Raw genomic sequence first — 13618 nt, 5'->3', positions numbered from 1 at the left:
GGCATGATTCCTTTATGCCCATTGATCTCAATGAGCCTTATCCCAATGAATCAACAAGGGTTACAATGACAGCTTGACTTGCAAAGGTCTGTCTCCTGTTCTGGACTACGGATGTTAGGAGAAGTCCCATTCGTCACATTGCAGAACTGTTCCTATTCCCTCCAGTTTGTCTTCCACAGCTCACTGTCCACTGCGGTGAAATTAGAACTGCTAGGTTGGCAGGAGCTCACCCCGTCATTGCGGGGATTCGAAGCGCCAACCTTCTGATCGGCAAGTCCTAGGCTCTGTGGTTTAACCCACAGCGCCACCCACGTCCCATTATTATTATTATTATTATTATTATTATTATTATTATTATTAAAAAAAAAAACCAATGTCCAACATCAAAGAAGGTCCCCAATGCTTGCACTCCCTCCCAAGTGATTCGGCTGTTCTTCATGCCGTCAAAGAGTTTAACGAGGGTCAAGAACCCTGTCAGATCACCAACTCCCTGAAATGCCATTTATCTTCCAGATAGATTGCCCATACACCTGTAGGCACCTAATACACATGCCCTGCAACTGCGCACAACCGCTTGTCGTGACGACAGGCCTGACATCCGTTTCTTAATATCGCCGTGCAGCGTTTGGGGGGGGGGTTGGGAGAGATGCCCTCTCCACCGGGCCCCACAATGCTTCCTTTTTTGCCAGTGGCGCCCCTGCCCTTTGCGCTGCGCATAAGAGCGCATGCATGGCGTTATTAAGAAACAGGGAAGCAACCGAGTGGGGAGTCATAGATATGGGGCTGGGGGTGGCATGGAGAGCAGGTGTCAGGCAGATAGTGGGGTACGGGGACTTAGCTTAATTGGGTGGGTGGGTGGAGATTTGGGGGGGTCACTCGGTGGGGTGAGGGGGGCTGACCTCCTCCCAAAGGACTGTTCTCGCTGTCTGCATGCCATGTCGCACAAACGCTGAGTCCTTCGTCCCCTCCCGCTTCGCTAAGAGTCTTTGGTGGTGGGGAGGGGGCGTCTCTTGGTGGAAATGTCATGGGCACATAGCTCAGGTCAATCTCTGTTTCCTGCGTGGGTCAAAAACATGGGCTTCCCCCACCCCCCAAAAAATACCCTCTTCTGGAGTAATAGGTGACGACACAAAGTGGCCCTAGAGCCCTGTCACGATTGCATCTCTAGGACCAGCTAAGTCAGTGGTTCTCCACCTGTGGGTCCTCAGATGTTGTTGGACTACAACTCCCATCATCCCTGAGCTCTGGCCTTGCTAGCTAAGGGTGATGGGAGTTGTAGTTCAACAACATCTGGGGATGTTGAGAAAGGCTGCCTTAAGCTCAGCTTACAGCAGGCTTCCTCAACCAGATGTTTTTGGTCTACAACTCCCACAATCCCTTGCTAGCAGGACCAGCGGTCAGGGATGATGGGAGTTGTAGTCTCGAAACATCTGGAGGGCCCAGGCTGAGGAAGCCTGGCTTATGCAGACTCTATGGAAGAGCTTCCCCTCTCTCCTCTTAGCTCAGTGGTTCTCCACCTGATGTTTTTGGACTACAACTCCCATCATCCTTAAGCTCTGGCCTTGCTAGCTAGGGGGGATGGGAGTTGTAGTCCAACAACATCTGGGGACCCACAGATTGAGGAAGGCTGGGATAAGTGGGAAGGCATGGCCCACTCTCGCTCGCACGCACAACAGCAAGCAGGGACAGCGTTCGGGTTTCCCTGGGTGAAGGAATGGCGGTTTCTCCAAATCAGGCGCTTGCCCCGAAGGTGTTAAGCCCAGGAGTTCAGCAACTGCTGGCTCCAAGCGTGAACTCGCAGCAGGAGGAGGAAAAGACCCCCCTGTTGCAGCTTCTTCAAAGGGGACCCCTTTGAAAACAGAAGAAGAGGGCTGGGGGTGCTGTTTAAAGGACAGAATTTCTGAAAGCTCTTCCTCAGCCACGAGAATTATCCCCCCCCCTCGCCATGTCTAGGGTACCGCCTGCCCCCCTTTGAGGAAAGCAAGGAAACTGAGGTGAAATAGATCAGGAGGGGGTTTAAACCGTTTGCAGACTGGCGCCCAGGGGAGAATCAATGGGTGCTCTGAATTCTACCCTCCAGGGAGCAAGGTTTTCGCTCAGCATAGATTGCTCCAATAAGGAAGGTGCTTAGCTCTCCGTCCCAGTGAAAGGTCCCTGCCCCAAGGCGCTTGCATATTTTCTCTCTCTCTCTCTCCAAAAAATAAGTAATAAAAGCCAGGATTCCCCTAATGGAGAGGGTTGGGGGTGGGTGGTTAGGGAGGAGGGATTGTCCGAAAGGATAGGGTGGGAGGTTTATTTCTGTGGGGCCAGGGGGGTGGTAGCGCTGCGCCTTCTGTGACTTCATTTACCTGCTTTTGGGGCCTGTCTCTTTTTGCAGAAAGAACGGTTTGTCAAACTTCTGGATCAGCTGCACAACTCCCTACGGATCGACCTCTCCATGTACCGGGTACGTCTGTTGGAAAACTTGCCCCCACGGGAGAGGCTGGCCCCTCTCCCAGGCTCCCGGGGCTTGTCTCCCGGTGAGCTACCCTGGCTGGCATCCCCGCAGTCCAGGATTAATAATAATAATAATAATAATAATAATAATAATAATAATAATAATAATATCTTGATTGTCATTGCCGCCACTCGGGGACAACGAAATTACTTGACTGCTCCATAAAAACACTAATTAAAACAATACAGTATAGTACAGCAAGGAAGATTAGATGACTTTCAAAGTCCAGGCTTCCCATTCAGGGCCGAGATCGCTCTGGAGAAGAAGCTGTTCTTAAGACGGCTCGTTCTTGTCTTCATCGTCCTGTATCTCCGTCCCGATGGCAGGAGCTCGAAGAGACAGTGACCAGGATGCGATGGATCTTTTACTATGTCCAGTGCCTTCCTATGGCACCTTGTGGCATAAATCTGCTCTAAGGCGGAGAGTGGGCAGCCAACAATGCTCTCTGCTGCCTTGACAACTCTGCACAACCCCATCCTGTCCTGGGTAGTACAGCTTCTGTACCACACACATAAGCCATAAGTGAGCACGCTCTCAATGGCACAGTGATAGAAGGCAAGCAGCAGTTTCTGCGGAAGATGGTTATTCCTTAGAATTCTCAAAAAGTACAGTCTCTGCTGCGCCTTCTTCACAAGCCCCCTTGTGTTGACACTCCAGGACAGATCCTCTTGCAATCCAATGCCCAAAAATCTGAACGTTGTTACCCTCTCCACACAGACCCCATCAATCAAAAGTGGCTGGACATTGCTCTTCTGTCTCCTGAAGTCCACCACAAGCTCCTTTGTCTTCCTTGTATTTATGAGCAAGTTGTTAGCTCTGCACCATAGGCGACATCTCCCAGTGTGGAAGATGCACATCCCCTTCCCCCTTGCATACCAGCAGGAGAAAGAAGAAAGTCAGAAAGTCTTTTACATCTTGTTCATTTCTGACTTTACAACTCTACAAAAAACATGTCCGATCAGTCTCCTCCGAGCAAGTGACACAGACTTCCTTCACATACGCAACAGGAAGGTCTCATATTACACACAGAACAAAGCCTTGTGAATCCTGTGAACTTACGGGAACGTTCCTTCCCAGGACTAGCCACATCATGTGTTGTAAACACTGAGCTGCCAGTTTGCAGCTGCGGTGTACTCATATTCCAACAACGTCTGCATGTGTGAACTGCTTGCGGCTGAGAAAGGTGGCGTGGAATTCTGCTCGGTGTTGATCCGCAGCAGAACTCCGACAGAGTAAAAACTTAAAACACTTCCTTATGGGGTACGCAAGAGCCCGTCTAGAGTCCTTAAGCAGGTTTCCTAATGTTTTAATGTTGTATTTTGACCTCGTTTTAAAGTTGCATTTCAATAAAAAAAAATTTATATCGGTTGTTAGCTGCCCTGAGCCCGGTCTTGGCTGGGGAGGGCAGGGTATAAATAAAGTTGTTTATTATTATTATTATTATTATTATTATTAAATCCAATACATTCAGGGTTAGCACTGTCCATAAGATATCCAGCTGCAGCAAACTTAAACTTACAATAACTTATAATAAGTCTAAGCCTTAACACTAAGCAAACTATATACAGAACATCACACCAGAAGGAAGAGAGATAGAAAGAGAACGTGAAACATCACTAGCAAGGTTATCTGAAGATTTGTAAGATGAAATTGCTACCTATTCAGGCTGAGTAATTTAATATTTTAGGAAAGGAACAGGATAAGAAAGGAAATGTAATGATGCAAGGTTTTATTTTGTAAACCATTAGACGGGAAGGAGGGAAGTGGTTAGGCTTAGTTGAACCAAAGAGATAAAAGAGAAGGATGTGAGGTTACGTAATGTGATTATATGTAAAACCAATAAAAAATATTTTTGTATATAAAAAAATACGTCTAAAACGTAACACTAAGCATACAATGAACAGGACACTGCAACAAAAGGAAAAGAGTTCGATAGAGAAAATGAAACCCAGGCTCTTTCTGGCGCTACAGTCAAACCTTGGTTGTCGAACGTAATCCATTCCGGAAGCGCGTTCGGCTTCCGAAAGACGTTCAAAAACCGGAGCATTTTCCTCTGGGTTTTCGACGTTCGGGAGCCGAAACGTTCCAAAACAGAGGCGTTCAGGATCCGAGGTTTGATTTTATTTTTTATAGCCAGCGTCACCTTGACAGAAAGAGATACCGGGACCAGTTTAAGCCAGCTGTACTCGGCTTCTCGGAAGGAATAACCCAAACACCACGAACCTTCTGCTTGTTTCACGCAGAGAAGCTCCCAGAACCCTCTTGAATTGAGTAGAATAGGAGAGATCTCTCCACGTCGGAGCAATACTTTCTGAACTAAGAAATGCAAACTGGCAAATGGGGCTCTGGGTGGGGGGTTGCTCACTTATGTTTAGAAGTGCAAAAGGGGGGGGGGATGACCTATGCCCTCTCTCTGCTTTCCTCCCTGGCAGAATAACTTCCCTGCCAGCAGCCCGGAGCGGTTGCAGGACCTCAAATCGACGGTGGACCTCTTGACCAGCATCACTTTTTTCCGGATGAAGGTAACGACCGAAAGCAGCTGAGCACTTGTCTGCATTTCCCAGCGCCACTGCTGAGTTTTTTTTGGGGGGGAGCTGTGCGGCTCAGTGACATGGCAGCGGGTTGGACTAGATGACCGCTGGAGTCCCTTCTGACTCTACAATCCCGTGGTCTGCCTCGGATGCAGGAGGACCCAGTTTCGGTCCCCAAAGGCATTTCCAAGTACAGTCATACCTCGGGTTACAGATGCTTCAGGTTGCGTTTTTTCGGGTTATGGGCCCAGCGAAATCCGGAAGTACCGGAACGAGTTACTTCCGGGTTTCGGGGGTCACGCATGTGCAGAAGTGCTAAATTGCACTTTGCGCATGTGCAGAAGCGCCGAATCGCAACCCACGCGTGTGCAGATACGCCGCTGCAGGTTGCCAACGTGCACCCCGCACGGATCGCGTTCGCAACCCGAGCGTCCGTTGTAATAGGGCAGGAGAAGAGGCCTGCGCTTTGCCCAGAGACCTGAGCTTCCACTGTTTTGGGTTTTTGTGACCACCGCGGGGCTGGAGTAACGAGTGCGAGTCTCGTGCAGGTCCAGGAGCTCCAGAGTCCCCCGCGAGCCAGCCAGGTGGTGAAGGACTGCGTGAAGGCCTGCCTCAACTCCACGTACGAGTACATCTTCAACAACTGCCACGAGCTCTACAGTCGGGAGTACCAGACCGATCCGGTGAGCTTTGCGGGGGGTTTCTATTATGCAGGGCACAGAGAGATGGGGTGGGGGTATCTGAGTTGGGGGGTAAAGGAATGGGTTTCTGTGCAGTCAGTCTGAAACGGGACCCAAAATCCTCATTTTCCCTTCTCCAAGGGAGCATTTCTAAAATGCATTAACTTGAGCACTTGAGTCAGAAACCCAGCTGTATAAACAAGTGCTCAAAGCCCTCTCCTTTATCAGTCCGTGACGGCAATGGATGGCCTTGCCAGTTCCGAGTGGAGCAGGGATGGCACGTCTGGGTCTTATCTTACTTCCTGACCACAAAAGACGCACAGACCTTGTCAGGTCTGACAAGAGAACCGGGAATGGTGCCAGGAGTGTTCTCAGAGTTGGTGACCTCCTGCCCCAAGATAAGAGTATAGGAACAAGAACCTTTTATTGTCAAGAGTACCGGAACAGGAATATCTGTTTATGGGCATGGATGTCAACTTACGTGAATAAGCTGACATGGCTGGATTCCTGGGGAAGGGGGGGGAGGGTGCCTGGAGGATATATATACTGCATGAAATTTCTCATTTCTTTGGACTTGCTGTGAACTGATCACGCAAGTGCCTTCTGCTATCTGGAGAGCAGAATAAACTCTTTCTCTGAATCAACCTCGGTGTCATTTGACTTCCTTCCTTCCGTCCATGACCAACGCAGACCCCACCAATCGGTAAAGTCTAATAAGGCTACAGGGGGACACAGCCCAGGCAGCCGCAGCTCGGTATATCCCAGGCTTTGTCTGTCCCAAGACAGAGCTGCTGGCATTTTGACCCTGGACTCAGCCAAGAAACAGTGTTTTGAAAGCATTATAAACATGCAACACCAGGTGGCGCCAGAGAGCAAATAATTCTAAGCTGTTTTCTATAGCGGTTTTTCCCCCTCTTTTGTTATAACGATTTAATTTCTGACTTATTTATAGTGGGGTTCCCCCCCACTGCTTACTGCACTACTACCCCAAAGCCACCTAAACCTGTTGAACCAGAGGTGTGGTTGTTGTTGTTGTTTAGTCATTTAGTCGTGTCCGCCTCTTTGTGACCCCCTGGACCAGAGCATGCCAGGCCCTCCTGTCTTCCACTGCCTCCCCCAGTTTGGTCAAACTCATGATGGTCGCTTCTATAACACTGTCCCACCATCTCGCCCTCCATCGTCCCCTTCTCCTTGTGCCCTCCATCTTTCCCAACATCAGGGTCTTTTCCAGGGAGTCTTCTCTTCTCACGAGGAGGCCAAAGTCTTGGAGCCTCAGCTTCAGGATCTGTCCTTCCAGTGAGCACTCAGGGCTGATTTCCTTCCGAATGGAGAGGTTGGATCTTCTTGCAGTCCATGGGACTCTCCAGAGTCTCCTCTTGATTGAGGAAAGGAGCTATTGTGATGACAGCTTTGCTTAATCTGATACGTCTTTTGTTTTGGGTCCTTCCAGAATAAGAAAGGAGAACTCCCGCCGGAAGAACAAGGCCCCAGCATCAAGAACCTGGATTTTTGGTCCAAGCTTATCACCTTGATCGTCTCCATCATCGAGGAAGATAAGAACTCATACACGCCCTGCCTCAACCAGTAAGACCTTAAGATCCTTTGCGGTGCAGTTCCGCCTGACGCACGTTAAAAATAACGTTCTATAGCAGGGAAAAGGTCAGGGTGGAAAACGGCCGTAACTCCCTTATGATGAATGTTTACAATGTTGGGGGAAACAGATCAAAGAAATGCTTACAGGGGGGACGAGTCCATTGACAGCTACTAGTCTTAATGGCTGCAGACCCCAGCTGAAAATTGGAACCCAATTTCTCAGGGTCTTAAGAGCACTGTCAGGCACACTTCCTGCTTGTGGACATCTGCTGGACCAGGTGGACCTTCCGTCTGGTCCAGCAGGGCTCACCCCCTTAAGCCAGGTACACAAATGTCTGGTCCAGACTAGTCTCAGAGGGTTCGGCCACCCCGCTGATGTTTGCGGCAGGTTTATCTCGAGGAAGTCTCATCCCATGTTCCTCTGACCCCCTCTCCAGGTTCCCCCAAGAGCTGAACGTCGGGAAGATCAGCGCCGAAGTGATGTGGAACCTTTTTGCTCAGGATATGAAATATGCAATGGAAGGTGAGTCAGTGTGGTGTAGTGGTTCAGAGCAGTGGACTCGTAATCTGGAGAACCGGGTTCGATTCCCCGCTCCTCCACATGCAGCTGCTGGGTGACCTTGGGCCAGTCACACTTCTCTGAAGTCTCTCAGCCCCACTCACCTCACAGAGTGTTTGTTGTGGGGGAGGAAGGGAAAGGAGAATGTGAGCTGCTTTGAGACTCCTTCGGGTAGTGATAAAGCGGGATATCAAATCCAAACTCTTCTTCTTCTTCCTTTGAGAGTTGGGGAGGGGGTGGGCTCTTTTCCTTTAGGAGACACCTCACTCAGTAGAGGACCTTCTCTATTCACCTGTCAGGGGCTGGACTGAGGAGGAATGGTGGGAGCTGTCCTCTCCCCTTCTTCTCCTGAACCTTCCTAAGGGCAGGAGGACAGTATTGATTTAGAACATCGGTTTGCAGAGGGGCATAGTCCAAAGAGGAAAAGCTGGGAGACACTTGGTGGGGAACAGCTAGGAAACACCAGGAGAGAGAGAGACCGCTGGCAGATTCAGTGTCTTGGGACAGCATTCCTGACCCCCCTACTTTGCCTAAGACTAGACAGGTTTAGAGAGCTATAGAACAGAGAGCACAGCAGCGACAAGCTCAGACTACCTGACGTAGGAGTGATATTATAATAATAATAATAATAATAATAATAATAATAATAATAATAATAATAATAATTTTTATTTATACCCCACCCTCCCCGGCCAGAGCTGGGCTCAGGGCGGCTAACACCAATAAAATTACAGTTGTTGTTGTTGTTTGGTCGTTTAGTCATGTCTGCCTCTTCGTGACCCCATGGACCAGAGCACGCCAGGCACTCCTGTCTTCCATTGCCTTCCACAGTTTGGTCACTCATATTAGTGGCTTTGAGAACACGCCAGTAGAAGTAGATAAATAGGTACCACTCCGGCAGGAAGGGAAACGGCGTTTCCGTGCGCTGCTCTGGTTCGCCAGAAGCGGCTTAGTCCTGCTGGCCACATGACCCGGAAGCTGTACGCTGGCTCCCTCGGCCAGTAAAGCGAGATGAGCGCCACAACCCCAGAGTCGTCCGCGACTGGACTTAACTGTCAGGAGACCCTTTACCTTTAAGAGAAGCAGGGAAGCTGCTTGCAGGTGTTTACAGGCTCCTGTTTCCTTTTCTTCTCCTCTGCAGAGCATGACAAGCACCGGTTGTGCAAAAGTGCCGATTACATGAACCTGCACTTTAAAGTGAAATGGCTGTACAACGAATACGTCACAGACCTCCCTTCATTCAAGAGCCGCGTTCCAGAGTATCCGGCGTAAGTCTCCACTTCTCTTTTTTCTCTCTCCCCCAAACTGAGATTATTTTCTTACCTATCTCTCTCTCTCCTATTTTCTAGGTGGTTTGAACCTTTTGTTATCCAGTGGCTGGATGAGAACGAGGAAGTCTCGCGAGATTTCTTGCACGGAGCCCTAGAACGAGACAAGAAGGATGGGGTAGGGTATCAACCGCACTGCTGACTAGCGTCTAGTTTGTGGTCTCCTAAGACCCCCCTAGATCTTCTTCGCAGGTGTGCTACTTGGCTACTTGGCAATCCAAGAAGCCTGTCATATAAGGATTGGGTGGTGACAGTACGATTCCGAGCACCATTCAAAGTGCTGGTGCTGACCTTGAAAGCCCTAAACGGCCCAGTATCCCTGAAGGAGCATCTCCACCCCCATCGTCCAGCCTGGACACTGAGGTCCAGCTCCGAGGGCCTTCTGGCAATTCCCTCACTGCGAGAAGCGAAGTTCCAGGGAACCAGGCAGAGGGCCTTCTCGGTGGTGGCGCCCGCCCTGTGGAACGCCCTCCCACCAGATGTGAAGGAAATAAGCAGCTATCTGACTTTTAGAAGACATCTGAAGGCAGCCCTGTTTAGGGAAGTGTTTAATGTTTGATGCTGTATTGTGTTTTTAATATTCTGTTGGGAGCCGCCCCAGGGCAGCTGGGGAAACCCAGCCAGATGGGCGGGGTATAAATAATAAATTATTATTATTGTTGTCATTAAGCCTGAGCGATGTATCGATACATTGCCTGAAACCTGTTTAAAGTTGGAGAGACATTTCAGAATTCCCCTGGCCTCACTGAACATTGCAGACATTGCACAGCATTGCACGCTTCAATCAGGAGAGCCCAGCCAAATAGCCCATTTGACCCCCAATACCTGGTGCTGAATTAGCTTCAAAACAATCCATTACAATTTATTGTGAGGTTGTTGTGAGGATTGGAGAGCCACATACACAAGCTCCTTGCAGGATGAGGAGGTGGGCAGAACAGCTAGCCGACTCCGAGGGCCTTCTGGCGGTTCCCTCGCTGCGAGAAACAAAGTGGCGGGGAACCAGGCAGAGGGCCTAATAATAATAATAATAATAATAATAATAATAATAATAATAATAATAATAATTTATTATTCATACCCTGCCCATCTGGCTGGGTTTCCCCAGCCACTCTGGGCGGCTTCCAACAGAATATTAAAATACAAAAACCTATTAAACATTAAAAGCTTCCCTGAACAGGGCTGCCTTCAGATGTCTTCTAAAAGTCAGGTAGTTGTTGTTCTCTTTGACATCTGGTGGGGGGGCGTTCCACAGGGCGGGCGCCACCACCGAGAAGGCCCTCTGCCTGGTTCCCTGTAACTTGGCTGCTCGCAGGGAGGGAACCGCCAGAAGGCTCTCGGGAGATGGACCTCAGTGTCCGGGCAGAACGATGGGGGTGGAGACGCACCTTCAGATATACTGGACCAAGGCCTTTTTGGTGGTGGCACCCTCCCTGTGGAACAACCTCCAGTCAGATGTCAATGGGGACAAAGAGCTGCGCAACTTTTAGAAGACATCTGAAGGCAGCCCTATATTGGGAGGTTTAATGTTTTGTTGTGTTTGTATATATTTTGGAAGCCGCCCAGAGTGGCTGGAGCAACCCAGCCAGGTGGGCGATGTATAAATATTGTTGCTGTTGTTGTTGTTGCTGCTGCTGTGATGCTGTTGTTGTTGTTGTTCTTGTTGTTGTTGTTGTTGTTATACCCCACCCATCTGGCTGTCCCAGCCAACCTGGGCAACTATTCCATCCCCTCCAACATTATTATGATTATTACTGAAATGCAGAAACCGCACCGGAATGAAATGTTTTGTAAGGGAGCCAGGTTCCTCGCCTCCAAACGGGATCCATCCGCTCACCCGACCCTCTCGTCTGCCTCCCCTTTAGTTCCAGCAAACGTCGGAGCATGCCCTTTTCTCCTGCTCGGTGGTCGACGTCTTTTCCCAGCTGAACCAGAGCTTTGAAATCATCAAGAAGCTGGAATGCCCCGATCCACAGATTGTGGGCCACTACATGCGCAGGTTCGCCAAGGTAAGAACGTGTTCCGTGCGACGGCAGCGACTTAGGAGCGTTGCTTAATTTTATATATATATATGGGACGCGGGTGGCGCTGTGGGTAAAAGCCTCAGTGCCTAGGGCTTGCCGATCGGAAGGTCGGCGGTTCGAATCCCCGCGGTGGGGTGCGCTCCCGCTGCTCGGTCCCAGCGCCTGCCAACCTAGCAGTTCGAAAGCACCCCCGGGTGCAAGTAGATAAATAGGGACCGCTTTATAGCGGGAAGGTAAACGGCGTTTCCGTGTGCGGCTCTGGCTCGCCAGAGCAGCGATGTCATGCTGGCCACGTGACCCGGAGGTGTCTCCGGACAGTGCTGGCCCCCGGCCTCTTGAGTGAGATGAGCGCACAACCCTAGAGTCTGTCAAGACTGGCCCGTACGGGCAGGGGTACCTTTACCTTACCATATATATATATATATATATATATGCAGGTTTTGGTGTCCTCGGGTATCTTCCCGTGTAAAAGTTGGGGTGTCTAGGCGACGTTTCGACGAGGTCTCACTCGTCATCTTCAGGCTGGTGCTTTCGGCTTCTTGTTACTGGAACAGAGCAGGATCTCAGTGTTTGAGTTCCTATAAATACTGTTGAGGAGGTGTGGCCTCCTATGTTCTGGGCAGAGAGGAAGTTCCCAGGCTAGTGTGCCTTTTCTTCTTTTGTTCCTTAATTGCTTGAGGGATATCTTGAGTGATTTCTTGAGTGATATCCTGAGTACCACTTAGGTGGGTCATTAGGTGTGGATTAGTTGCTAAAGCCTTTGTGTCTTGACCTCTTGAACTTTGTGAAGAGTTTTTCTGAGAAGATGGGTGTACTACATTTAGTTGTGTTCTGGCTTGGCTTCGTGTATAGGGGCGAGCTGTGGTTTTGTGGCCTGTGCCAGCCAGATCTGTGTAGGGATTGCAGGGGGGTGCAGCATCCGGAGGTGCCACCATGGTTTGGCTACTGGATGGTGTCTGTAATTTATCTGTGGAGAGGGTCTGGGTTTGGGTCTGGTGTGGTTGATTGGTGATGGCGTTCTGTGTGCCTCTGGATCTGGTGTCAGTTTTTGTGGGGAGGGCTAATTTCCAGATGTCTGGCAAGCGGGATGTGTCGTCACGCTTGTTCATGTTGTGAGGGTGTTTCTCTATCTCGATGGCTTCCATGATTATTCTCTTGTGGTGATGTTCCATGTTAGAGAGCAATTTGGAATCTGCAAAATTAATTTCGTGTCCTGTTTCTTTCATGTGTTGGAAGAGAGAGGAAGTTTTTTCTTCTTTTTTGACGGCATTCTTGTGTTCTGCGATACGTGCATTTATTCGTCTGTTTGTTTGTCCAATGTACGTGGCTGGGCAGACTTTGCAGGGTATTTCATAGACCCCTTGGTTTTCCAACTGGATTTTATCCTTGGGGTTTCTGAGGATATTGGCTATTTTTTGGTTGGCGCAAAAAAGAAACACCCCCCAAAAACCAAGACACAGAAGAAAACAATGGCATGGCCCTCCTTCCTTATATCAAGGGCACTACAGATAAAATTAGCAAAATCCTCCATAAACACAATATCAAAACAGCCTTTTGCGCCAACCAAAAAATAGCCAATATCCTCAGAAACCCCAAGGATAAAATCCAGTTGGAAAACCAAGGGGTCTATGAAATACCCTGCAAAGTCTGCCCAGCCACGTACATTGGACAAACAAACAGACGAATAAATGCACGTATCGCAGAACACAAGAATGCCGTCAAAAAAGAAGAAAAAACTTCCTCTCTCTTCCAACACATGAAAGAAACAGGACACGAAATTAATTTTGCAGATTCCAAATTGCTCTCTAACATGGAACATCACCACAAGAGAATAATCATGGAAGCCATCGAGATAGAGAAACACCCTCACAACATGAACAAGCGTGACGACACATCCCGCTTGCCAGACATCTGGAAATTAGCCCTCCCCACAAAAACTGACACCAGATCCAGAGGCACACAGAACGCCATCACCAATCAACCACACCAGACCCAAACCCAGACCCTCTCCACAGATAAATTACAGACACCATCCAGTAGCCAAACCATGGTGGCACCTCCGGATGCTGCACCCCCCTGCAATCCCTACACAGATCTGGCTGGCACAGGCCACAAAACCACAGCTCGCCCCTATACACGAAGCCAAGCCAGAACACAACTAAATGTAGTACACCCATCTTCTCAGAAAAACTCTTCACAAAGTTCAAGAGGTCAAGACACAAAGGCTTTAGCAACTAATCCACACCTAATGACCCACCTAAGTGGTACTCAGGATATCACTCAAGAAATCACTCAAGATATCCCTCAAGCAATTAAGGAACAAAAGAAGAAAAGGCACACTAGCCTGGGAACTTCCTCTCTGCCCAGAACATAGGAGGCCACACCTCCTCAACAGTATTTATAGGAACT

The 13618-nt window shown here is 49.3% G+C and overlaps 1 protein-coding gene across 1 annotated transcript in view; it reads left to right on the top strand.

Annotated features, from left to right (window-relative positions):
• The window catches only part of UNC13A (unc-13 homolog A), a 104516-nt gene that overhangs the window by 58505 nt on the left and 32393 nt on the right, over positions 1 to 13618 (top strand). Inside the window, exons 23-30 of the mRNA XM_077921857.1 lie at positions 2378 to 2446; positions 4930 to 5019; positions 5577 to 5711; positions 7159 to 7292; positions 7739 to 7824; positions 9002 to 9128; positions 9210 to 9306; positions 11051 to 11194. Coding sequence (XP_077777983.1) covers positions 2378 to 2446; positions 4930 to 5019; positions 5577 to 5711; positions 7159 to 7292; positions 7739 to 7824; positions 9002 to 9128; positions 9210 to 9306; positions 11051 to 11194 — 882 coding nt within the window. The remainder of the gene's footprint in view (positions 1 to 2377; positions 2447 to 4929; positions 5020 to 5576; positions 5712 to 7158; positions 7293 to 7738; positions 7825 to 9001; positions 9129 to 9209; positions 9307 to 11050; positions 11195 to 13618) is intronic.

This window comes from Podarcis muralis, chromosome 18 (genome assembly GCF_964188315.1).
Source record: "Podarcis muralis chromosome 18, rPodMur119.hap1.1, whole genome shotgun sequence".
In the NCBI taxonomy this organism is placed as follows: Eukaryota; Metazoa; Chordata; class Lepidosauria; order Squamata; family Lacertidae; genus Podarcis; species Podarcis muralis.
The sequence above is the reverse complement of the archived record's forward strand: the minus strand, read 5'-3'. Positions and strand labels throughout refer to the sequence as shown.